The sequence below is a fragment of the Schistocerca cancellata genome, chromosome 9 (genome assembly GCF_023864275.1).
Source record: "Schistocerca cancellata isolate TAMUIC-IGC-003103 chromosome 9, iqSchCanc2.1, whole genome shotgun sequence".
Taxonomy (NCBI): domain Eukaryota; kingdom Metazoa; phylum Arthropoda; class Insecta; order Orthoptera; family Acrididae; genus Schistocerca; species Schistocerca cancellata.
Window position 1 is genome coordinate 404,471,366 of NC_064634.1, and position 25,042 is coordinate 404,496,407.

At 42.8% G+C, this 25,042-nt stretch overlaps 1 protein-coding gene across 2 annotated transcripts in view; it reads left to right on the forward strand.

Moving 5' to 3' along the window:
- Positions 1-25,042, forward strand: part of LOC126100803 (transcription termination factor 2) — a 255,850-nt gene that overhangs the window by 21,158 nt on the left and 209,650 nt on the right. For both annotated transcript variants that reach the window (XM_049911433.1, XM_049911432.1), the window contains exon 2: positions 16,920-17,717. In XM_049911433.1, the coding sequence (XP_049767390.1) occupies positions 16,926-17,717 (792 nt within the window). In that variant the 5' untranslated portion in view covers positions 16,920-16,925. The remainder of the gene's footprint in view (positions 1-16,919; positions 17,718-25,042) is intronic.

Below are 25,042 nucleotides of genomic sequence, written 5' to 3' on the forward strand. Positions count from 1 at the left end.
GCTTATGCCAGGGTCGCTCTACCACTGATAATCTTGTGTCCCTCATGTCTGCCATCCGAACAGCCTTGTTCAGATGGCAACGCCTGGTTGCTGTCTTTTTTTTTTTTTTCTTTTTTTACTTGACTGAAGCATACGACACGACCTGGCCCCGACATATCCTTGCCACATTGTATGAGTGGGGTATCAAGGGCCCGCTCCCGATTTTTATCCAAAACTTCCTGTCGCTCAGTACTTTCCATGTCTAAGTTGGTGTCTGTCATAGTTCCATCCATATACAGGAGAATGGAGTCCAACAGGGCTCTGTATTGAGTGTGTTTTTTTTTTAGTGTCCATTAATGGTCTAGCAGCATGTGTCAGGCCCTTCGTCTCACCTTCTCTGTGTGCAGACGACTTCTGCATTTTGTACTGCTGCTCCAGTACTGGTGTTGCTGAGCATCACCTACAGGGAGCCATTCACAAGGTGCAGTCATGGGCTCTAGCCCACGGCCTCCAGTTTTCAGCCACAAAGTCATGTGTCCTGTCAGCATCGCACAATTCGTCCGGACCCAGAACATTGTCATGATGATCCACTCACTGTAGTGGAGACATATTGATCCTTAGGACTAGTTTTTGACGCTCGATTGACTTGGCTTCCTCATCTTTGTCAGCTTAAACAAAAGTGCTGTCAGCACTTCAATGCCCTCCATTGCCTGAGCAGCACAAATTGTGGTGCAGATCGCTCTATAGAGCCTTTGTCCAGTCCTGAATTGATTATGGGAGTATGGTTTATGGTTCGGCAGTGCCCTCAGCATTGCATTTACTCAACCCTGTGCGCCACTGCGGGGTTCGACTAGTGACAGGAGCTTTTAAGATGAGTCCAGTGACCAGCATACTAGTGGAGGCTGGGGTCCCTCCATTGCAAATCAGATATGCACAACTGCTCGCCAGTTACATAGTACACATTTGTATTTCTCCTGCGCATCCAAATTACTGTCTCCTTTTCCCGCTTGTGGCAGTCCATCACCTGCATTGGCGGCCTGGGTCGGAGCTAACGATTGCGGTTCACGCAATGTCCCTTCTTTCTGAACTTGAGTCCTTCCCTTCACCACCTCTACTTGTGGTCCGTTCACATACGCTTCCATCGTGTACCTCTTGCCCGCAGCTTCGTCTGGATCTTTCACATGGCCCACGGACTCCGTTACCCCTCCGGCTCTCCACTGCCACTTCCTCTCGATTCTTGACGTGTTACGGAGCTCTGAAGTGGTTTACATCGATGGCTGATGGTCGCATTGGGTTTGCCTACTTTCACGGTTGCCATATTAACAGCTTTCCTTACCCGATGGATGCCGTGTATTCACTGTAGAGCTGGTGGCCAGTTCTCGTGCACTTCAGTATCCGTTTGTGCCCTGGGGAGTCTTTTCTTTTATGTACTGACTCCTTGAGCAGCCTGAAAACTATGGACCAGTGCTACCCTCGCCATCTTTTGGTAGTGTCCATCCAGGGTTCCATCTATGCCTTGGAATGATCCAGTCATTCAGCGGTATTCGTCTGGACACCTGGTTGCATCGGAATCCCAGGAAGTGAACTTGCTGACAGGCTGACCAAACAGGCTACACGGAAACAACTTCTGGAGATGGGCATCCCCGCAACTGACCTGCGTTCGTTATTACGCCCCAAGGTTTTTCAGATGGCATGACAAAATCTCAGTTCGTACAACAAACTGTGAGCCATTAAGGGGGTCACAAATGTTTGGAAGTTCTCGATGAGGGCCTCTTGCATATACTCCGTGGTTCTCTGCTGGCTCTGCATTGGCCATGTCTGGCCAACCCACAGCTACCTCCTGCGCCGTGAACACCCGCCTGAGTGTCAGTGCAGCGCCCAGTTGACAGAGGCCCATATTCTTCTGCTCTGTCCCTCTTTGGCTGCCCCACGACTTCATCTTCGGTAGCTGGACTCATTGTCATTGATTTTAGCAGACAACGCCTCATCGGCTGATTTGGTTTTACGTTTCATCCATGATGGTGTGTTTTATCATTCAATCCTAGTTTTAGCGCATGTCCTTTGTCCCTGTGTGTCCTCCACCCTAGTGTTTTTAGGGTGGAGGTTTTAATGTGTATTGCAGAGTGGCTGGCTTCTCCTTTTTATTCTTGTGGTCAGCCAGCCACTGTAATCTGCTTCCTTGTTTTACTCTCTTCCGTTTCTAGTGTCTCTCTGTTGGTTTCCTGTCCTCCTTTGTTCCTTTTAGTGTACGTTGTCTTTCCTTCGTTCTTGTGGCTTTTCCTTTTTTTCCTTTTTGTGTTATATGTCTTGTCTGTTTTATTCTCATGCTTGTGGCATTGTTTTATTAGGAAAAAGGGACCGATGACTTCGTAGTTTGGTTCCTCCCCCCTCTTTTAAACCAACCAACCAATCATCAGCAGTCCAATGTTGGTGTTGACGGGCCTGGGTGAGATTTAAAGCTTCCTGTTGAGCAGTTATCAAGGGTTCATGAATGAATAGACCTTCAGCTCTGAAAGCCCATATCGATGATTTTTCATTGAATGGTTCACACTTGTTGATGGACCAGTACTGAAATCTGCGGCAGTTTGTGAAAGGGTTGTACTTGGGTCACATTGAACGTTCTCTTCAGTTGTCGTTGGTCCCGTTCTTGCAGGATCTTTTTCCAGCGCAGCAGTGTTGGAGATTTGATGTTTTAACGGATTCCTGATATTCATGGTACACTTGTGAAATGGACGTACAGGAAAATCCCCACTTCATCGCTACCTCGGGGATTCTGTGTCCCATTGCTCGTGCGCCGACTACAACACCACATTCTAACTCATTTAAATCTTGATAACCTGCCATTGTAGCAGCAGTAACTGATCCAACAACTGCGCCATACCCTTGTTGTCTTACGTAGGTGTTGCTCAACACAGCACCGTATTCTGTCTGTTTACATATCTCTGTATTTGAATATGCATGCCTACATCAGTTTCTTTGGTGCTTGAGTGTATTATAAATATAAGTGTACAATGTGCGTCCTGCTAAAACTCTGAAACAAATCCCAGTATGACCAAGGCCTTCTATCCCCTATCCGTGAAGAAGGTTCCCACTTTTACTTGAGTGGTGTACTTTTGAAGATATAAGGGCTGGGAAGTTTCATCCTCTACACATTTCTAGAACATTCAAGAGTATTCTAAAACATTCTGGAGTGTTCCACAATATTCCAGAATGTTTGGGAATGTTCCACAATGATCTGGGATGTTCTGGAATGTTCAGGAATAGTCTGGAGCATTTGGAAGAATGTTTTGGAACATCGTGGACTATTTGAAGACTTTATGGAGTGTTATGGAATTCGCCACTGGTGGGGATACCCATTGGTAGGGGAATATAAAGCAAGACCCTTCATGGATTCGAAAGTCAATTTCTTATCAGTGACAAAGGGAGGAAACGAAAAAGTAGTGCAATGAGCCAATAAAAACAAACAGTGAAGTGTGAGAAATAAAGTTTGAGAATTGTATAAAGTGTACTTAATGTTTGTTACTAAAAAGTTTATTTGATCTGTATTTTAGACAATGCTGAAACATAAAAGAGGAGGGGATCTTGCTAGTTATGAAGCTAAATGTCAAAAAGAAAAAGAACTTTGAACAAACGAAACAGATGAAGAGGGCGAAGCACGTTTAGGTTCCCAGTGAATGAGAATGAGCACTGTGAGAAGCAGAGAAACCAAAGAACAACGAAATGAATGAATTGAAGAATCAAGAATTGTGGCACAACCTTATAATAAAAGACTGCGAACTCGGGCCTACCATGGAAATATCACCCTATGAGGTGCACAGTCGAGGACAAGTAAACAGTACAACCTAACAAGTAAAGCATTCCAGTATGACCTGATGAAACAATATAACAAATACTAACATGCCGTAATCAGAAAAATGAATAACATCTTCCTATTTTGCAATGCGAAAAAATTCGATAGAGGAACACCAGGATTCTGTTGCATGAATGGAAAAATTTGACCACCACCACTGGAAGCACCTCTACAGGAATTTTTGCATTACATGACTGGGGAAACTCCAGAATCAAAATACTTTCTTCAAAACATAAAAGCCCACAATGCCTGCGCCTGCTTTGATCAGCATTAACAGAGATGAAATTGATTATGTTTTTGCCATCCAAGGACAAATCTATCACAACATGGGATTATTACTACCATTACTCAATGAAGATGATAAATTTCTGCAAGTATAGGCCGATGATAATTAAAGTTAAACTTTCAAACCGCCATAGAAATGTCACCACTGGGCAGAATTATGTCAAATTGCAACGGAATATTGTTGGAGAAGGGGGAAAATATACGGTGGAACAAAAATAAATAGTTACAAAATGTAGTGAAAGATAATTTAATAGTGGTAGACTACAAATGACAAGTGAAACATACAGCAATGCCTAAGGTTTGGCGTTAGACTGAATGGGTGTACAGGTGTGATACTATTAGTTGCGTAAGCCCATTCACTACAGCAAGGTCATGTCACATCGGATGGGAAAAATCTGTTTTTAATTGTCCTGAGGCCATAAACAGCATAAAAAGCATTACTCACATTGGTGTTCAATTGTCCTGAGGCCAAAAATTGCATAAAAAGCATCAATCAAAATCAAATCGGGTTATTAATTTCTGAGTAACTGGTGCAAAACATGTTCCATATGGTGTCCACTGTTTTCAGCAACATGTTGAAATCGAGAAACAGCATGTTTCACAACTGATCGAACTGTTACCGGGGTCACGTTAAGAATGTGTTGCACAATGCATGCCTTCAATGCAGCTAAGTTTGCAATTGGAACACCGAACATAACATCTTTCAGGTAGCACCACAGCCAGAAGTCACACGGATTAAGATCAGGTGATCGGGATGGCCAGGCTGTAGGTAAATGGCGGCTGATAATTCTAGCATTTCCGAAATGGCACTTCAGCAGCTGCTTAACTGGATTTGCAGTGTTTGGAGGTGTGTCACCTTGCATAAAAATGATCCCATCCACACATCCTAACTGTTGGAGAGCTAGAATGACATTGCTGCGCAAAAGACACTCGTGGCTGGCACTTACTAGTGACTGTACAGGTAACAGGACCAGAAGCACCTAGCTCTTCGAAAAAATATGACCCTATGATAAATGCCATAAACCTGCAGTACACAGTGATCCTTTCAGAATGAAGTGGTACTGGTTGATTTGCGTGCGGATTTTTTGTTAGACATATTCGACAATTCTGTATAATGAAATATCCTGTCAGATGGAAGTGGGCTTCATCTGTCCACAAAATCTTCTACTGCCGATCATTGTCTACTTCCATGTGAGAAAGAAATTCTAAAGCAAAGGTCTCTCTTGCTGGCAGGTCAACAGGAAGCAACTCATGCACATGGGTAATTTTGAATGGATAGCAAAGAAGGATGTTTCGTAGGATTTTATGCCCAATGTTCGGGCAATTCTCTGTGCACTACATGTTTCCACACCACTACTCGTCTCCTCCTGCATTGCTGTGGCCACTGCTTCCAGTGACATCATAGCAATTCGTTTCCTCCCTCTACCAGGTTGCACACCAAAAGAACTCGTCTTTTTGAATTTCTGAATCATTTTCTCCAGACCCACAGCAGTCATCGGACCAACGTCTTTTTTCAAACCATTCAGTGTCCGGAACTTCTACAGTGCAATATGTGCAAGTCATCATTCTTGTAATACAGCTTTACAAGCAGAACACGATCCTGCATTGAGATAGTCATGGTGAGCGTTGCAGACACGAAAGATGGAAAAGCCATGTACCCAGTGTGTTTATACCAGCTTCGGTGGGCTGTGCGCATGCGAGGTGTTTTCATTTACATGTTCTGACACATACAGCTCCATCTATTGATCAATTTTCACACTATTTTTTCTTCTTCTTCTTCTTGTGCCATACGTCTTCCCCCTTCTCCGATAATATTCCGTTGCAATTTGACGTCATTCTGACCAGTGGTGTTATTTCTGCAGCGTTTTGAAAGTGTAATTATAATCACCCTGTATATTTAATCAGAAATCAAGAAACAGAAATTGATCAACAATTCGCTAATATCAGTGGATTTAAACGAAAAGTAGTCTGAAATGTACAGAGGATCTTACAAAAATACAATCAACTGATTCACATATTCCAAACGGCACTAGACTGAATGAATTCTGATGACTATAAAGTTATACTTCGAGCCAATATAAGACTGCATGGAGAACACACATGTTGATTTAATGCAACTCAGGTAGACGATAATTGCCATAATTATTGTGGACAATGAAAACGCAGGCTGTGACATAATTGTACAACGAAGAAGAGGAGGACTACAACATCCTGCAGATACACACCGTTCATATGATTCCCTCCGGTATCCATTAATATTTCTGCACGGAGAGTGCGGATATCATTTTAAAGTGAAACAAATTCAACCTGAAACAGATGTAGAAACAAACCAAAAAGTCGTTTCCCAGGAGTTCTATACTTACTGCTTAGTGGTCAGGGACAGTGGAACATACAATCAAATTATCAACACTCACTATTTATTCCAACAATTCCTGGTCGATATGTATGCAAAAATAGAAGCGGAATAGATGCTTTATGTAAGACGAAATCAGAAGAAACAACACACTGAAGAATACATACACAATCTCTTGTCAACTCTGCGAGCGAAGATGGGTACCCCAGCTAGTTGCAAAATACATTAATGAAATCTGTTGTTGATATTTGTAATGTTTCTAATTTACACCTGTCCACAGAAATCGACTGTCAGAAGGTGATATTGTCTGCCAGCTTTTCTTCAAATGTCTTCTGATAGAGGGTCACAATTTCCTGATTTCCAGGGCATGAATTTTACTCTCTCACATCACAACCTATTGATGGAGGATTACAAAGAGCCTTTGAAAAACATTGTTCATATGTATCTGTATTTCATGACTTGTTACTTATTCAAACTTACATTTTCAATCATAAGTTTCAAATTTTGGTGAATTACACACACACCCTATGTGTGTACCGTTAGATCCTGCTAGAATACAATTTGTAAGCCTCAGTTCTGGAGATCTGCAAAAACTAACAGACATATTAGGAAAAGACAGTAGTGGAAAAGACAGTAGTGGGGGGAGAGTGGCAGGCGAGAGCGAGTAACAGTTCAGTTAAGCTGTTGTTTGGTTTTCTAGTGTTCAGACAATCAATGATCTACTGTACTAGGATTTTACATTCATCCTTCCTAACTCAGTAATGATTATTTATCCTGTGGACAAAATAACAACTAATACAACAATTGATTGCTTCTTTGAATGATAGTAATGGGCTTGCTCCTCACCCATGTATTATTTATATGGTTTGTGTTTACTGAATTCATGCAGCAGTTCCTTCAAAAACAATTTGCATAGTCAGCAACAAAACACAAATTGGAAAGTAATAAACTGTTATATAAGTTTAAGAATCTTTAGTTCTTATGAGGTGTGACCAAAAAGTAACAGGAATTTTTGTTTTTATTAAAGAATCTTTATTTAGTCATCAGCATCAGCTTTGTCCCTTTCAAAGTAAACCCCCTCCCCTTGTGTATAGTACACTTGTGCCAGCACTTTTGCCAATCTTAGAAACACTTCTGGAAATCACTTCTCATTATGATGTTCAGCTCCTTCAGTGATTCTGTTTCTATGTCGCCAGGGGTGGCAAGATGATATCGTTTCATGGTTCTCTTCAGCTTTGGGAATAGAAAGAAGTTGCAGGGGGCCATGTACGATGAATATCATGGCTGAGGTAACACAACGGTTTTGTTTTTTGCCAAAAAATCATGAACAAGCATTGACTTGTGAGCGGAAGCATTATCATGATGCAATTTCCACAAGTGGTTTTGCTACAATTTTTGTCATTTTCTTTTCATTACTTCACTACATAACTTCCAGGTACTACTCTTTACTGACCGTAGGACTGTAGGATTACAGTGGGGTAGGGCATCATGAGTACGATGCGCTATCCTATTGCAATCAAAGAAAACTGTGAGAAGGATCTTCACATGCGATCAAAGGTGTCGAATTTTTTTCGGTCTTGGCCTTTCAAGCAGTTTCCACTGGGATGATTGGGCCTTGGTTCCGATGTAGTACCTGTATACTCTTGTTTTGTCACCCGATACGACCTCCTTTAGATGTTCTGGATCATTGTTGACTTAATTCAGCAATTACTGAGTGATTTCTACGCGATGTCATTTTTGGTCAAAATTCATCAATTTTGGAATAAACTTTGTTACATGTTCATGTCCAAAACATAAAAACAAAGCTTGGCATGAACCACAGGATTTGTGGCATCATCAGAAACCTCTCCAATGGTGATTCAGCGATTTTCCAGTAAATGATGTGCTTGGACATCCAAGGTTGTTATTGTTGTTGTTGTTGTTGTCCTCTGTATCTTCATGACCCTCTCTGAAATGTTTATACCACTCATAAACTTCTGTCCTACTCGTAGTAGATTCGCCAAAAGCCAAAGTCAACATTTGGAATGCAGTGGTGCCCTTTATTCCATTTTTTAAGTGGAATTTAATGCATATTCTTTGATCCATCTTTTTTGAAAGTAAAAATTTTCTGAGCAGTGTACCAACAACATAAAAAGAATTGAAAGCAGGAAGTATAAAGACTGAAATTTAAAAATTCTTGCTACTTTTTGATCGCACCTCATATGTAATGGCTCACATTAGATTGGTGAATAAACACTTTGTATGTCTTGGATAACATGATTTTTTACTAAATAATTGCTGGTGTTTGGAATGAATTCTCTCACTCTGCTACCTCATTTGAGTTCAAGGAATGAAAGTACGTGAAGTAAATCACATGAAGTGTATTACAGGTACAGAGGATGAGCACTATTCTGGCTGTTTAGGTAAATATGTTCATCTTCTGCAAGAGATCATGATAGACTGTGATAGCCTTTCATCAGATCTGTGCCTGAGATATCTGATGTCTTCCTCTTCATCTGCCAAGTCCACATCTAAGGGGCAAAAATGTAATCTTACCATGACTACATGTGTGAAGCTAAATATATTGCATCAAAGGGTAAATTCACTTGAGGAATTTACGAAATTACACAGAGAAGGAATGACTGGCTAGTAATTACTGTCAGGAGGCAAAATTCCAAAGACTGTTAACAGGTGTCTGTAAAAGTAGAAAAAAATAGACCCAGCTTTTAGAACTATCTGTTCCTTCCTTGGGGAGGAAAGGAGGAGGATAGCAGAGGGAGATTGGAAAGGAGACAAGGGTCACACAGACCTCAGGTTGAGAGGAACCACATGTTGTGGGGATTGGGGGGGGGGGGGGGGACAAAAATGAACAGAAAGGCATCAGAGTGCCTTGGAGGTCAGAGAGAATTTTGGGTAATGTTGCCCCAGTTTCAGTCCAGAGATGATAGGATGATGAAGTGAGACATAAAGATGGATTAAGAGGTAGAGAAATGAGAAATGTGAATATTGTAAGAAAGAATTGAGGAGGAAAGTAGAGAAAGGAAATGGGGACACTCAAGAAACTTTGTTCTCATTTTTTCATGTGTCTCTCTCTCTCTCTCTCTCTCTCTCTCTCTCTCTCTCTCTCTTTCTTTCTTTCTTTCTTTCTCAGAAAATACATGCTCTGCGGGTAGCTACGTACATCTGGTAATGTAGCTTGCTCAAACTTTCATTCTGCTTTGATAACCAAATGAATTCTAATTTGCAATGACATAATAAATGCTTCTGTTTAGACCCAACTCTTGCAGCCACATTCCATTCTTTATTAAACTGACTTCTTTAATCTGACTGACAAATTTATTTTATTTTTTTCAATTATTTAATATCTGAATCTTTATTTTTACGTTCCAGTAGTGACCTGACGATACCCCAATATTGCTTTTGTTTTATTTTGAGAATTATATAGCATTTACACATAGCTCATGCTGTTAACATCTCTAATAACATTTTGTAGCACTTTCCTTTATTGTGTATAATGAAATGCTGCATGTCTGCTTCACACTGCTTGATACTCTAACTCCCCTGTGGGTCCGGGGGTAAGAATAGGCCCGCGGTATTCCTGCCTGTCGTAAGAGGCGACTAAAAGGAGTCTCAAAAGTTTCGGCCTTATGTGATGGTTCCCTGTCGGGTTTGACCTCCATATCTCAAAATTCTTCCGAAGAGCGAGCCGATTAGGGAAGGGCGCCTTACTTGGTGCATTGTGTCCATCTTGCGGTCAGACCTTTCGCCAGCTTATTTGTCGTTGCATTGCAGTCCTGCCCGCTCTCCATCTCTTGGGCATGGGTATGTTCCTGCGCGCACTTTCCGCCGTGCGATGTGCAGTGCCACTTTCTGCACTGACGGCGACCGTGGACTACGTATCACCTAAAATCCAGCACGGTAGCCATTCCGTTGTGGGGAGGCCGCCATGTACCCTGTTGGTTGTAGCCCCCTGACAACACAGGGATCGCTCTACTGATACCTCAGCCAGCAGCAGTCTCTAATCGTTCAAGGGCTCACTTTAAAGCTAACGTGTATGACCCCAAATTGTTCCCCTCCCTGGCTACACCATGGGAGGAACGAAAGGCTATGAATGGCAGTGAAATGTATTCGCCCCGATATCTCGTCTGTACCAGAGCCGATGGGGAATCCTTTGTATCCGTGAAGCCTCAGTTCTTTGTCGAGCATTTAGAGGACAAGTTCAGGGAGGTGGAGGGCTTGTCCAAAATGTGGTGTGGTTCAGTCTTGATAAAAACAGCATCCTCTGCCCAGTCACGAGCCTTGCTCGCTTGTAAGAAGCTGGGAGATGTGTCAGTTAATATCACGCCTCATAAAAGCTTAAATATTGTCCAGGGCATTATTTTCCACAGAGATCTTCTTTTACAGTCCGATGACGAGTTGCGTGCCAACTTAGAGTGACGAGGTGTCCATTTCGTCCGGCGTGTCCATCAGTGTCCAAGGGATCACCAAGTTGCCACCGGTGCCTTCATCTTGGCCTTCGAGGGTGACACATTACCTGAGAAGGTCAAGGTGATGGTCTACCGTTGTGATGTCAATCCCTCCCCCAATGCGGTGCTTCAAGTATTGGAAGTTCCTGATACTCCATGTGCCCCGCCTCCCATCTGTGTCAACTGTGGGGAGCACCATCCCCCTTGACTGTGGAGAGCACCATCCCCCTTGTTCGCCGGACTGTAAGATTCTACAGAAAGAACGGAAAATAATGGAATACAAGACCGTGGATCGACTGACCTACACTGAGGCTAAGCGGAAATTTGAACGGCTTCATCCAGTACGCGTGACATCCTCTTATGCCGCCACTGTCACTCCTGCTACAGTTCCCATAGCTGCACCACATACCGTCAGCTCTCAGAGCCAGAGGACCACACCTGTCCCCTTGATGGTGGAGGGCACTTCACTCCCTGTTGCTCCTGCTCCATCTACTTCAGGAACAACACCCTCCCAACCATCGGGGACATCCGTTCCCCCTTCCCAGCCGGAGAAGCGTAAGACTTCTTTGGCTCCTCTCGCCAGGGAGGGGTCCCTTGGGGACCTCCCTTCACAAGTTCAGACCAGCAGAACAGCGTATACCCACAAGTGGCTGAAACAACCACTGGTTGCTGGTTGTAGGGCCTCACAGTCGTTGTCCGTCCCTGAGACTGACCCAGGGAAGTCCTTCCAGCCAGTACCACCGAAGGCACAGCGCGAGAAACAGAAGAAGAAAAAGGTTCCCAAGAATCCCGACATTGCAGTGGCACCTGTCCCACCGCTTCCTACCGGCTCAACGTCTGAGGATGAGGTCGAGATTCTGGCGTCTGCTGAAGACCTGGATCTCGCCGGCCCCTCAGACGCAATTGATGTCACTTGCGCGGGTACTGAATCGGTGGCAGCAAGTGGCCCAGCGGTGTAAACTGCCTCCCCAGTCCCTTCATGCCTTTCTCAGCCATGGACAATACCATACTCCAGTGTAACTGCAGGGGTTTCTTCCACCATCTAGCTGAGCTCCGACATCTTCTGAGCCTTCACCCTTTCCTCTGTATTGCTCTACAAGAAACTTGGTTTCCAGCAATGCGAACCCCCGCCCTCCGTGGCTATCGGGGTTATTATAGGAACTGGGCAGCTTATGAAAGGGTGTGTGGTGGTGTCTGCATCTACGTCCTTCACTCCCTTCACAGCGAGTCTGTCCCTCTACAAACACCTTTAGAGGTGGTCGCTGTTCGGGTGTGGACGCCACAGGCTGTTACTATCTCCAGTCATTATCTTCCACCGTATGGTGATGTCCCACAGCATGTCCTGGCTGCGCTGATAGCCCAATTGCCGTCACCTTTCCTGTTACTGGGCAACTTCAACACCCATAACCCTCTGTGGGGTGGGTCAGTGGCAACAGGTCGAGGCGCAACCATTGAGAATGTGTTGACACAGCTCGACCTTTCCATTTTAAATGATGGTGCCTTCATACAATTCAGTGTGGCGCATGGCACGTACTCCGCCATCGACCTTTCGATCTGCAGCCGTAGCCCCTTACCATCTGTCCAATGGAGTGTGCATGACGACCTGTGTGGTAGTGACCACTTTCCGATCTTTCTGTCACTGCCACAGCGTCACTCTTCTGGGCGCCCTTGCAGATGGGCTCTGAATAAGGCTCACTGGGACTTGTTCCCCTCCACTGCCGCCATTGCGCCTATTTCTCATGAAGCCATTGATGCGGTGGTTCACTTGCTCACCACCGGCATCGTTACTGCCGCAGAATCTGCCATTCCCCATTCTTCTGGGTCCCCTTGGCAGAGGACTGTGCCTTGGTGGTGTCCTGTGATCGCTGAGGCGATTAAAGATCGCAGGCAGGCGCTCCAGCATCACAAGCGGCATCCCTCATTAGAAAACCTCATCGCCTTTAAACAGCTCCGTGCGCGGGCCCGCTGCATCATTCGCCAACACAAGCAGGAGTGCTGGGAACGGTATGTCTCCACCATTGGCCTCCATATCTCTCCATCGCAGGTTTGGGCCAAGATTAGACACCTCTAAGGCTATCGGACCCCTGTCAGCATCCCTGCCCTCTCACGGAATGGAGCAGTTTGTACTGACTCCGACGTAATTGTAAACCGCTTAGCAGACCATTTTGCTCTCAGTTCCGCTTCTGTGGATTACCCACTGGCCTTCCGCTCCATTAAAGAGCGGTTGGAACATCGGAGACTTTCATTTCACACCCGCCATCCTGAATCCTACAATGTTCCATTCAGTGAGTAGGAATTCCACAGTGCCCTTGCCACTTGCCCTGATACAGCTCCCGGGCCAGATCGCATCCACTGTCAGATGCTGAAACACCTCTCAGTAGACTGCCAGCAATGCCTCCTCGACCTTTACAACCATATCTGGGTCGAGGGTGAGTTTCCGTTGCAATGGCGGGAAAGCATTGTTATCCCCGTTTTGAAACCTGGCAAGAACCCATTGGAGGTGGACAGCTACCGCCCCATTAACCTCACCAACGTCCTTTGCAAGCTGCTCGAACGCATGGTGAGCTGGCGGTTCAGTTGGGTACTCGAGTCCATGGGCCTTCTGGCTCCGTCTCAGGGTGGGTTCCGTAAAGGCCACTCTGCCGCTGACTATCTGGTGAGCCTGGAATCAGCCATCCGTACGGCCTTTGCCCGCTGTCAGCACCTCGTCGCCCTCTTTTTCAACATGCGGAAGGCGTACGATACGACATGGCACCATCACATCCTCTCTATGCTTCATGGTTGGGGTCTTCGGGGTCCACTGCCGATTTTTCCTACAAAATTTTCTGACACATTGTACTTTCCACGTGCAAATTGCAGCCTCCCATAGTTCCTCTCGAGTTCAGGAGAATGGGGTACCACAGGGATCAGTCCTAAGTGTCTGCCTGTTTTTAATTGCAATTAACAGGCTCGCTGCGGTGGTGGGAATGTCTGTCTCAGCTTCCTTGTATGCTGACGACTTCTGCCTCTACTATAGCTCCATTGGCATGGCAGCTGCTGAATGTCAGCTGCAGAGTGCTATCTGCAAGGCGCAGTCTTGGGCTGTAGCGCATGGCTTCCAGTTTTCGGCTGCCAAGACTTGCGTTATGCATTTCTGCCGGCGACGAATAGTTCACCCTGAGCCGCGGCTTTATCTTGCTGGCGAACTACTTGCTGTGGTGGAGACACATTGGTTTTTGGGTGTGGTTTTTGATGCCCGGTTGACTTGCCTCTCCCATATTCAGCAGCGTAAACAGATGTGTTGGCGCCATCTTCATGCTCTGCGATGCTTGAGCCACACCAGCTGGACGCCGACCGATCTACCCTCTTATGGCTCTACCAGGCGTTAATCCAGTCCCGTCTGGATTATGGTAGCGTGGCTTATGGTTCAGCATCCCCATTTGTGTTGCGGGTGCTGGACACAATCCTTCAAAGCAGGATCCGATTTGCCACTGGTGCTCTCCGGACCAGCCCTGTGGACAGCATACTTGTGGAGGCAGGTGTCCCTCCATTGTGGTTACGGCGCCAACGTTTACTGGCCGCTTATGCTACGCATGTTTGTAGCTTGCCCGGGCATCCTAATTATAGTCTCCTGTTCCCTCAGTCGGTCATCCATCTCCCAGAACGTTGACCCTGCGAGGGTTGTACGATTGCAGTCTGTGTCAGAGAGCTTCTCTCTGGGCTTGGGGTTTTCCCCTCTTCCACCTCCTTTCCGGACCCCTCTGTGTACACCCCCGTGGTGTGTGCCCTGCCCTTGCCTTTGGCTCAAATTGGCACAGGGCCTGAAGGACTCAGTCCCTCTGAAGGCTTTCTGCCGCCGCTTTCTTTCCATCCTTGCCACGTATCAGGGCTCTGGCGTTGTTTACACTGATGGTTCGATGGTTGCTGGTCGTGTCAGTTATGCTCTCACTCTAGGGGACCACTATGAACAACATTCATTGCCAGCTGCCTGCAGCAGTTTTCACTGCTGAGCTGGTCGCCATCTTTTGTGCCCTAGAGTATATCCACTCCTGCTCAGGTGTGTCCTTCGTTATCTGTAGCGACTCACTGAGCAGTTTACGAGCTAACGACCAGTGCTTCCCTCGCTTTTGTCTGGTGATGGCTGTCCAGGAGTCCCTCCATACTCCTGCCCGTTGAGGCCGCTCTGTGGTCTTGGTGTGGACCCCTGCTCATGTCTGCTCATGTCGACATCTCAGGCAATGAACATGTTGACCGCCTAGCCAAATAGGCCACCAGTGAACCAACTCTGGACATTGGCCTCCCTGAGACTGATTTGCGAGCTTCTTACGCCGCAAAGTTTTCAAGCTTTGGGACACAGAATGGCGCGCCCTGCCTTCATCAAACAAACTTCGGACCATCGAGGAGGCTACCAGTGTGTGGCGCTCCTCCTTGCGGGTCTCTCGCAAGGAGTCTGTTGTCCTCTGCCAGCTGCACATTGGGCACACATGGATGACGCACGGCCACTTATTGCGCCGAGAGGCGCCACCTCTATGTCGTTGCGGATCCATTTTGACGGTGGTCCACATTTTGTTGGAGTCTACCCTTTTAGCTGTGCTCAGGCTGACGTTTGCACCGCCTGACACACTCCCTGCCCTTTTAAAAGATGACACTGCCATGGCAGGCTTAGTTTTGCGTTTTATTCGGTCAGGGGGCTTTTATCGCTTAATCCAAGTGTTTGTCTTTTTTTGTGTTGAGTCTGGCCTTTGGCCTACGATTTTAGACCGAGTTTTTAATGTGTTTCCCGGTGGTTGGCTTTTCCTTTTTTGTCTCTATGGTCGGCCAACCACTGTCTCACTCTGTGTGATTTTTATTCCTTTTGTCTTGTCTCTAAGTCTGTCTTGTCCTGTGTCATCCGTCGTCTTTTCCATTGTTTGTTTTTATTATGTGTGGGTGTTTTTAAGTTTTGGAAAAAGGGACCGATGACCGTAGCAGTCTGGTCCCTTCAATCGCACAAACCAACTGATACTCTAATGCTGTTTGTGATCTACATTTTATAACTGCGATTACTGGAACTGTATGCTGCATTTCTGAATTAAAAAGGAGTTATCATAAATCCAATAAAAGTCTGTAGAATGCCGTCGGTGGCCCTTCATGAATTAAATTAAGAACTTCACTGAGAGTAGGCTTGTATGTCCAAATATTTCATGTAACAGTTTACCTGTAATTTGCATCTTAATATTTGCCAGTGCAGAAACCAGTGCTCCATTGTTTGGCATTCAGTACGAATCTTATGTCAGTTTGTTGCAACAGTTTTTCAAGAGATGTAGTCCACTCTGAAAGGGAAATGTCCTACAAGTGTTAGAAGAAAAATTGTCACGTGTTTGTTTGTTAGGAGGCATATTGCAGTGAGGAAGACTAAAAGGAACTGGAAATGTAGTCCCCTTCGTCGCTGATGGTGACTTGTGTATTATTACTATTTGTAGAATGTTTTTCTACCATAGGAGAGGAACATAGTGGCAAGAAAGAGAGGCAGGGGAGTTGATTTTGTTGTCCTGAGAAGAGGTTAATATTTGTGACTACCACAAAGCATGTAGTGTTATTGAGTGGAGGTAGGCAATTTGCGTTCATGATGTGCTGATTTGTGTGGCAAAAAGAGCTCAGTAACAATGTTGGGAGTATTTTGAAGCTCACTACACTGCTTCTCTCACCTGAAATGGGACTTGGGTCTTCCTCATATTACATCACAACATGTGACAGCATTCTTCAAATCTTTCACGGGCCCTAGTATTACTAGGCCAGTGATGGAGAACAATTAGTTCTAGTTGTGCAACTGGCAGAAAGTTGTGGTTAGATAAGGCTGTTCTGGACTGTAAGTAACACTAATATTTACTGTTAATGCTACAACATTCTCGCTAGTTGAAAGTGCATGTACTTAGTAATTAAAGTGCAAGTAGTTCAGTATTCTTTTAGTACACTGATACATTAATGCACATTTTGAAAGTATGATTTGCTTCGAAAAATGTTAAGTCTTTTCCTCTGAATGTTACAGGAAAAAATGAAGAAATTTACCAATTACAGGAGGATTGTTCAAGTATCTGACTCTGAAAGTGATGATGATATTGTCAGTACTTCACCAACTATGGAGTCAAGTATCAGAACCAATTCACTGTGCCGAAGCAGAATCTTTTGCATCCCCAGGAAGGTGGCACAAAGTCCTAAGACTGAAAGTGTGCCAGAGCATCCATTGTCCACCGTAATAGATGACTCTGACTTTCTTGATGCTTCTGATGATAATGACATATTTAATTCAACAAAAAGTTCCACCAGTGAGAATTGTATATCAGATAATGAGACATGTGAAAGGAAAGTACAAAATAATTTGGAAGATTCACTTAGCGTTTCAAATAATAATGCCTCTTGCAACGAAACTGATCTTGTGAATAATGTTTCAGATAGTGAAGACTCTGAATTGGCAGTATCAAGTAATTTGAAGGATTCATTTGAGGTTGAATCCAGTAATAATGCCTCTTGTGATGTGATTGATGTGTCTTCAGACTCCAGTGATGATTTTGTGGATGCTAAAAGTGAGCCAGTTGTGTGTGCTCCTACATCAGGGCAAAAAGATAATGGTGATATAAACCTCATTGCCTCACCAGTTTCATCAGAAGACTCTGAGAAAAATCTTGACAAGGATAGTGGTGCAAATGTTGCTTTGACATCAGAAATTGCAAACAATTCCGAAGATAGGCGCTCAACATATTTTTCAGCATTTGACCTCGATGATTTGAGGAAGAGCCTGCCATTTGTCCCAAAACAGAGGAAAGGCAGCCACCATCAACAGAAAGAAGTAAGTTGAAATTACATTTCATTGTGTACTTCAGGTTGAACATAATCAGTTGTAGCGTGAGCAAACTTTTGATTTGTTTGTTCAGATTGTCCACATACTCTTGTATTGTCTACTATAAATATTGATTCTGGTAGTGTGTCTTTCTAATGCTGTCACAAAACTGTAGTATTATGATGATTGTATAAGTGGAACTGTTGGTAGATTATTACCCCAAGTTAATTATTTTCTAGAAAACACATGGTATTGTTTCAGATTTGTATTTACATTGAGCTATTTGAAGAAGTTTGGTTAGAATCTGTATATGAATTTTTTAAATGAATGTTTAGCCATTTACTGTAAAGAAGGCATGTCAAGTTGCTTTACGGTAAACAACAATCTGTCTTTTCCTATATTGTTAATATTCCGACCTAGACTTTCTATTGTTTGTTGTTTGTTTAGCCATTCCTTTTTTTCTGTTTTTCACTTTACCTTTGAAAGAAAGTGGTGGCATAAATCTTGGTGTTTTATTTGGTTAAGAGAGATGGAGTGATACTCAAGGCATTTCAAGTTCAAATAAACATAATGGCATAGGTCCGATCCATATGGAAAAAACTACACCTGTTGGAAATAATCAGTTGCCATTTCTCTCTAAACATTTTATACACAGATATTTTGAGCTCATTGTAGTACAAAATTATAATCTATCACTAATACATGTGGGCTTTGTATCTAAAATCAGGATTTTATTTAGTCATAATATTTATAAGATTTGTTAGTGTTCCACTACATTCATGGTTTGAATTTGTTGGGTGATACATTGCAGTGGTCATTGTGTTGGGCCGAGTCAGATTTTAGCAGATTGAAGCTGTAATATGAACACCAGAAATTGGAGTAGACTACAGTGGTTACCAAAAATAAAAGGAATTATGGTTGCTGCTGCAAAAATATTAAAATGTGCAGGTTAAAGGATTGTGGCAAAATATTTCCCTTGAATGAAAGTCCTTAATTTTTTTTCTGTTCTCATTATTAATTATTTGACCATGAAGCAGCTTTTGGATTCATAGGCCATCATCAGATGGGGAAAATATTGGCAATAACCACTTCATCTATTGATCTCCCTCCACCCCTCTCTGTCTCTGCAGCTAATTTACTTGTCTTTCGTGATATTCAAGGTGAACTTTCTGTACCTCCTTTTTTAATATAAGCTGTCATGATAATGACACTGAAAGAGCCTCAAAGCGAGATCCCTAAAGGCTCTTAACATTTTGAAGTGCCATAGTCTTATGCATTGATGAGCAGAGTTCATACCTGCTCCAGTTTAAGAATTGTTCAGTCAATCCTGACTAACTGCATGTGCATAGTATATGGGTCAGTGACATGTGATTCATTTCTCTTTAAGTGCCAAACCTATACACTACCTCTGAACAGTGACAGAACAACTTCTACTTATCATCAACCAGAATCAGTGATGCACTAAATCTGCTATGGAATTAGGTGTCTGAAATCGCACAAGAAAATTAAGACATTTTCTAAAGCACAATTTGGTGGTCCTCATTCGAGACGAATAATGATCCTAACTCGGGTTTGTAAATGCTGGTGCTCTGGTTACTGCAAAGGCTCAGAATTATCTCATTTTTTCTTTTCTCTTTTTTCCACAACTGACTACACTCCTGTACCAGCTCTGTGATTTATGAAATTTCAGAACAACTGTATAGCAGGATTGACAAATGGGCCTAAGCAGTGACTTTTCCTGAGCATCTCATCACAGTCTTTTCCCCAAATGGATTTATAAGGGTCATTGCAAAAGTCATAGCAACTTTTTTTATTTGGAAAATGGTAATGAATAAAAAAAAAAAGAAACTGAAATATGCAAATGGAAAGTTAGTTCGTATGTGAACATTACATTTAGGGAATGGATGAAAACACACACACACACACACACACACACACACACACACACACACACACACACACACCGCCACAAGGATATATCACTAGAAAAAAGATGAAATAAAGTTTGTCATTTCAAATTTGTTTTACTGACAGTTGCAACAGTACGCAATAGTGCATGGCAGGAACACGGACCTGTGACATCTCAGTCCCTCGAAGTAGTCTCCCAATCCATCACACACTGTGCTGTGAAAGACACCCAATGCACGTGGCCTCACTGTGAGTGAATCGTCAACTCTCACGTGTCACTGCTGTGGCGATGTCTTCACATGTTCGAAAGTGTGTTCCGTGCAATGACTGTTTGGGTATGCGGTCATAACTGCAAGGTGATAAGTCTCCTGAATATCGTGAATGCTCCAGTAACTCCCATCCCCATCACACAAGCAGAGTCCACACACATGCTGCCATACGGGTTCTCACAGTATCCTGAAGAATCAATGCATTGTGTAGATGTTTACAACGTTTCTCCCGAATAGCTCGTAGGTGTCATTGCAGGAAAGTGCGACAGAAGTACAGTGCTTTAACAGTTTGACCATGTGGGACAAAATGGCACAAAATCACTCTTCTAACTTTATAGGCTACGATTGTTAACTTGACAGTGGAGCGATTGCAACAAAATTTGTGGAACCTGGATGACACCATTCCATGGACTGGCATTACAGGTCTTGCTTATAGGCACTGGCCCAAAATTCATCTACAGTGGCATTTCTCACAAGTGTATTGTCTTCTTCCTGCTCCTCATAAAGCACTAGATGCACACAAGTTTTGTAACATGTCCACTTTTCCACGTGTCCACTTTTAGTGCACGAGGCACGCACTTTGCAGCAACTTCATGCGTGTGTAGCTCGTCGCGTAAAATCCTGTGGATTGTTGTCTTCTCAATACCAGTATGGTGCTGTAATTCCTGCAGCATCCATCTTCTGTCATTCTCCAGGCATGAATTGATCTCAGTATGAGCACAGTCAATTCACACACTGTCAGGCTGCCCAGATTGGTACAAATCAACCTTTGCAGCTCTGCCACACCTGAATGCATCTACCCAGTAAGCAACAATTCTTTATGGTAAAGTAGCATGACCCACTGCTTCCACAAGCTTCTTGTGACACTGTAGCACATTCCTTTCCTGGTGAATTGGAATCTTTATTTAAGTGCACTGTTCAAGTCGGGTAACATCCGTCTTGAATGGGTGCTCAACTCACACCGTGGTCTTTCTTCGTGCATCATTCTCCTGAAAAGGACTGCCATCTAACGACCCATCATATTACTGTGGATTCTTGGGAAGGCCGTGGAATGCATGTAGTTTGTAATGTACTATTGTGTACTGTTGCAACTGACAGTAAAACGTGTTTACAGTGGCAAACTTTTTTCCTCTTTTTTTTTTTTTTCTCATATCTTTATAGCAGTGTGTGTGCGCTCATCCATCTCCCTACATATCATGTTTACATATGAACTAACCTTCTATTTGCATATTTCAGAATTTTTTAATTCGTTACCCCTCAAGATAGAAAATAGTTGCGATGACTTTTGCAATGACCCTCGTATGTCATTTGGTGTGAAATTGCATAAGATTTCAAGTGCCCAGTAAGAGATAAGATGTATTCGTATTTAGATTCCTAATTTTCTTTGACACCCGAAGTGGTTTTTTAGCTATAAAATCCATGTATCACACAAAACGTTGTGCTGGGTGTCTGTGACTTCTTTCTACCCTACAAAGACTGGGAATGTAAGTGCCATTTTCCTTAATACTGGGCTACATGAGAATTCGTGAAAAAATTAATAAATGTGGCAGCCATTGAAAAAGTGTGAATATACTCTGACTTGCTTTGCCATCAATCTAAATGGTATTGCCATACTGTTGGTGTACAGAGCTAGGTTTCAGAGGGAAGAAGAGTGGACTGAAGTAGTTAACAGTAAGCTGCAACAGATAAAGGAAAATTCTTGATGATGGTGTATCTCCTTCTACACACTTAAACAGAATAAAGTCCATCTCAGTTCTCTGCAGAGAGGACATTATTCATTGGTGCATGACTTTTTCTGCTCTGGTGGGAGATCCCTCCAATGTGTAGTACTTGTGGCATACAGATTCGTGTACACCACATTGAAACTCATTCTTTTATTTTCAGCCGAGAAGGCAATTGACCAGCTAATCTGCCCTTCAGTGTACCTGGAAATGAGGCAAACACACGTTTTAACATTATTTAAAATTTCTTAGCTGGGCCCTGAATTATAACCTACGCATTTTAATGTGTGCTAGGATGGCTATTTTATCTTGGCACTATGTAAATTGTTACTCAGCCATCTTTCCTTACATTCTTATGTTAACTACTTCTTTATTGTTCTATCCACCTTTTTGGTGGGCATTAGAATATTGACCCTGTGATTTGAGTGATACTGAAATTCTTGAAGTGAATGTAACTCTAAATGAGTTGGTATTTTATCTCAAGTTTTACGCATTTTAACCACATTTGTTTCAAACAGTTTCTTTAAGGCTGTTGTTAACCTTGTTATTGAGCATGTCTGCACGCGATCACACACACAGACGCGAGAGCCCCCCCCCCCCCCCCCCTCTCACACACACACACACACACACACACACACACACACACACACACACACACACACACACAGAGAGAGAGAGAGAGAGAGAGAGAGAGAGAGAGAGAGAGACAGAATGGTTTCAGCAGCAGAAGCTGTCGCCCTTTATCTAAAGCTAGATAAAGATCTCCTCTAGAACTTTTACTGCATACTTTTGATCACCCAGATCCAATTCTGTGTATTTTGATAATTATTTTATTTTATATTTTTTCGGTGGGGGGACTAGAATCACTACACATAGTCTTGTGAGGCCGAGTGAAGAGCTACTTGAATAAGCAGTATTGGCTCCAAGCTGTTGGAGATCAGTGTGGTGACCTCGTGCCTCTCAGCACCTGGTTTTGTAGTCCTCTGGGGCTGATTGAAGAGTTATATTTTTTGTAATAGTCTTCGTGAAAGTGTATACGTGCAGTCAAAATATGTTTTCTGATTCCTTGTATTCACTTTCCATTATGTCCTCATTTTAGTGTTTTTACATGTATTGGAATCCAACAAAGAATGCCTTGGTCCATTTGCCATCCATTCACGTGGCTTCATATCCTGTCCAACATGATTTCACTTTCATTCCAGTCATAAGTATGCCTTCCAATGTACTCTGTACCCTGATGTATATTTTTTAAATTCACTCCTAGTAATTTCCAGCATGTATTTCTCAAATGCTGACCTTGCAACTGTTTTTGCATTATAAGTTAGCGTCCCTCCATGCCCAAACTGATTGAAAACCCAGTTTGAGGGACATACAAAAATTAGTTTTAAAACTGTATTCAGTGTATCAGAACTACTCCAGGCAATTTTTATGCTACTGTTTATTTCTTTTCATTTCTATCCAGTATCTTACAACTGCCCTAGATGGGGGGGAGGGGGAACCCTCCTCAGAAACTGATTCTATAACTTAATTGTTAATTTGTACCATTTTCTTTTTGATTTATTGATTATACATTATTTTATTTATATTGTAATTTCATTTCAGGCCTGTTTCTAAACTTTCTTCTGTAAAAATTCTTCCAGCTGCTTTTTATGTAACTGATCTGTTGTTAGGTCTAGTACTGATCGAATGGCCATTTCACATCAGTTTGACAGGGCACCATCTAGAATGATCATCTTGTGTGACAAGTATGGAAAATGTAGCACAACATCAGATGACAGTCCACATTAATTATTGGTATAGTTTTTCTATTCAGTCAAGGTTCTTGCTGCATCAGCACAGTTAACTTATAATTCCTTTTACATTTGCATCATGTCTTTCCAGGTACCAGCTTAAAACTTGAGAATGGTTTTTCTGGTAGTATTTTTCTGATAAGAGCCATTCCTGAGTATATTATTTCATGGAGTCTGGTTTATAATCTTACCTGTTATGCCAGTACTTCTGGCTTGTTATCACTTCTGTATTTACACTGATTGCTTTCGCATGTTAATTCATTTGCTCTTAATGAAACCTGCTTATGTCTCCTCAAAAAAGAGGTTTCCAACATTGAATAGTTTCTTATTGCATTGTGTAATAACTTTTGCATGTTGCAAGTGTATATAAAGAAACGGAAGAAGTGGTAGTATAGGCACTGATGATTAGTGATAGTAATTAAGTTAAAACTAATAAATTATGAGACAGTACACTTGTTGTAGCTGGGATTCACAGTCATCAAAAACTTTTTGAAGGACATCATCTTTACACCAGTGACTGTTATAAGTTTTTATTACACACTATTGAAATTTTGGCCTTAGCCCATTATCAAGTGATATTATGGCTTTAAGCCATGTCAACGTAATGTAAGCTGCCACATTGGTATGTCATTGTCAGTTCTGTTAAATACAATCATATTGTAACACAGTGTGAGCACACGCATTCAAACATCGTAAAACAACATAATCTGTAAATGCGCATGTTCGTTAACCCATCACTAGTCACACGTGCATTAGCTGTGGTCTAATGCATGTGTGACTAGTGATGGGTTAACGAACACGTGCATTTACAGGTTATGTTAGCTGTGGTCTAATACATGTGTGGATAGTTATGGGTTAATGAACATGTGCATTTACAGATTATGTTGTTTTACGATGTTTGAATGCGTGTGCTCACACTGTGTAATGATATTATTGTATTTAACAGAACTGACAATGACTTACCAATGTGGCAGCTTAAATTACGTTGACATGGCTTAAAGCTGTAATATCACTTGATAATGGCCTAAGGCCGAAATTACAATATTGTGTAACAAAAACTTATAACAGTCACTGGCGTAAAGAAGATGTCCTTCAAAAAGTATGGTATAGTATTTACCTTCAGGAGGCAAAAAGTGTAGTACTGCTGATTAACGCATATAAGAAAGGAAGTGAGAGATATACTACCTAGCTTTCCAAATAGCTTTCCTTAATATCTCTCTCCCTCCCCCCTCTCCTCCTCCTCCAGGCAACTATCAGTGGCATCAGTGCAGTTTGACAAATGCATGATACACACTGTGCTGTCTTACAATACATTGATTCACTAGCAGTTTTGATCACGGACCATCTTCACAGTGGAAAAATATCTATTGTGACAACGTCACATGACATACATGCTGTTTAACCAGAAAAGTATATGCCATTGCTGACTTGCAAATGGAAGAAAATGATATTTTAACAGCTTAATACAAGCTTAACCATGTATAAAACATCAAAAATGTGAAAATATGTAACAGCAGTAAGTGCATACCGTTGCCACTGGATCGTTGTTGTGCTCGTGCAGTGGTGCTGTGCACATACTGATGTAACAACGTATTTTCATGTTTTCAATGTTGTTTGCTGTATGAGTAAGCCTGTGTTACAGTGCT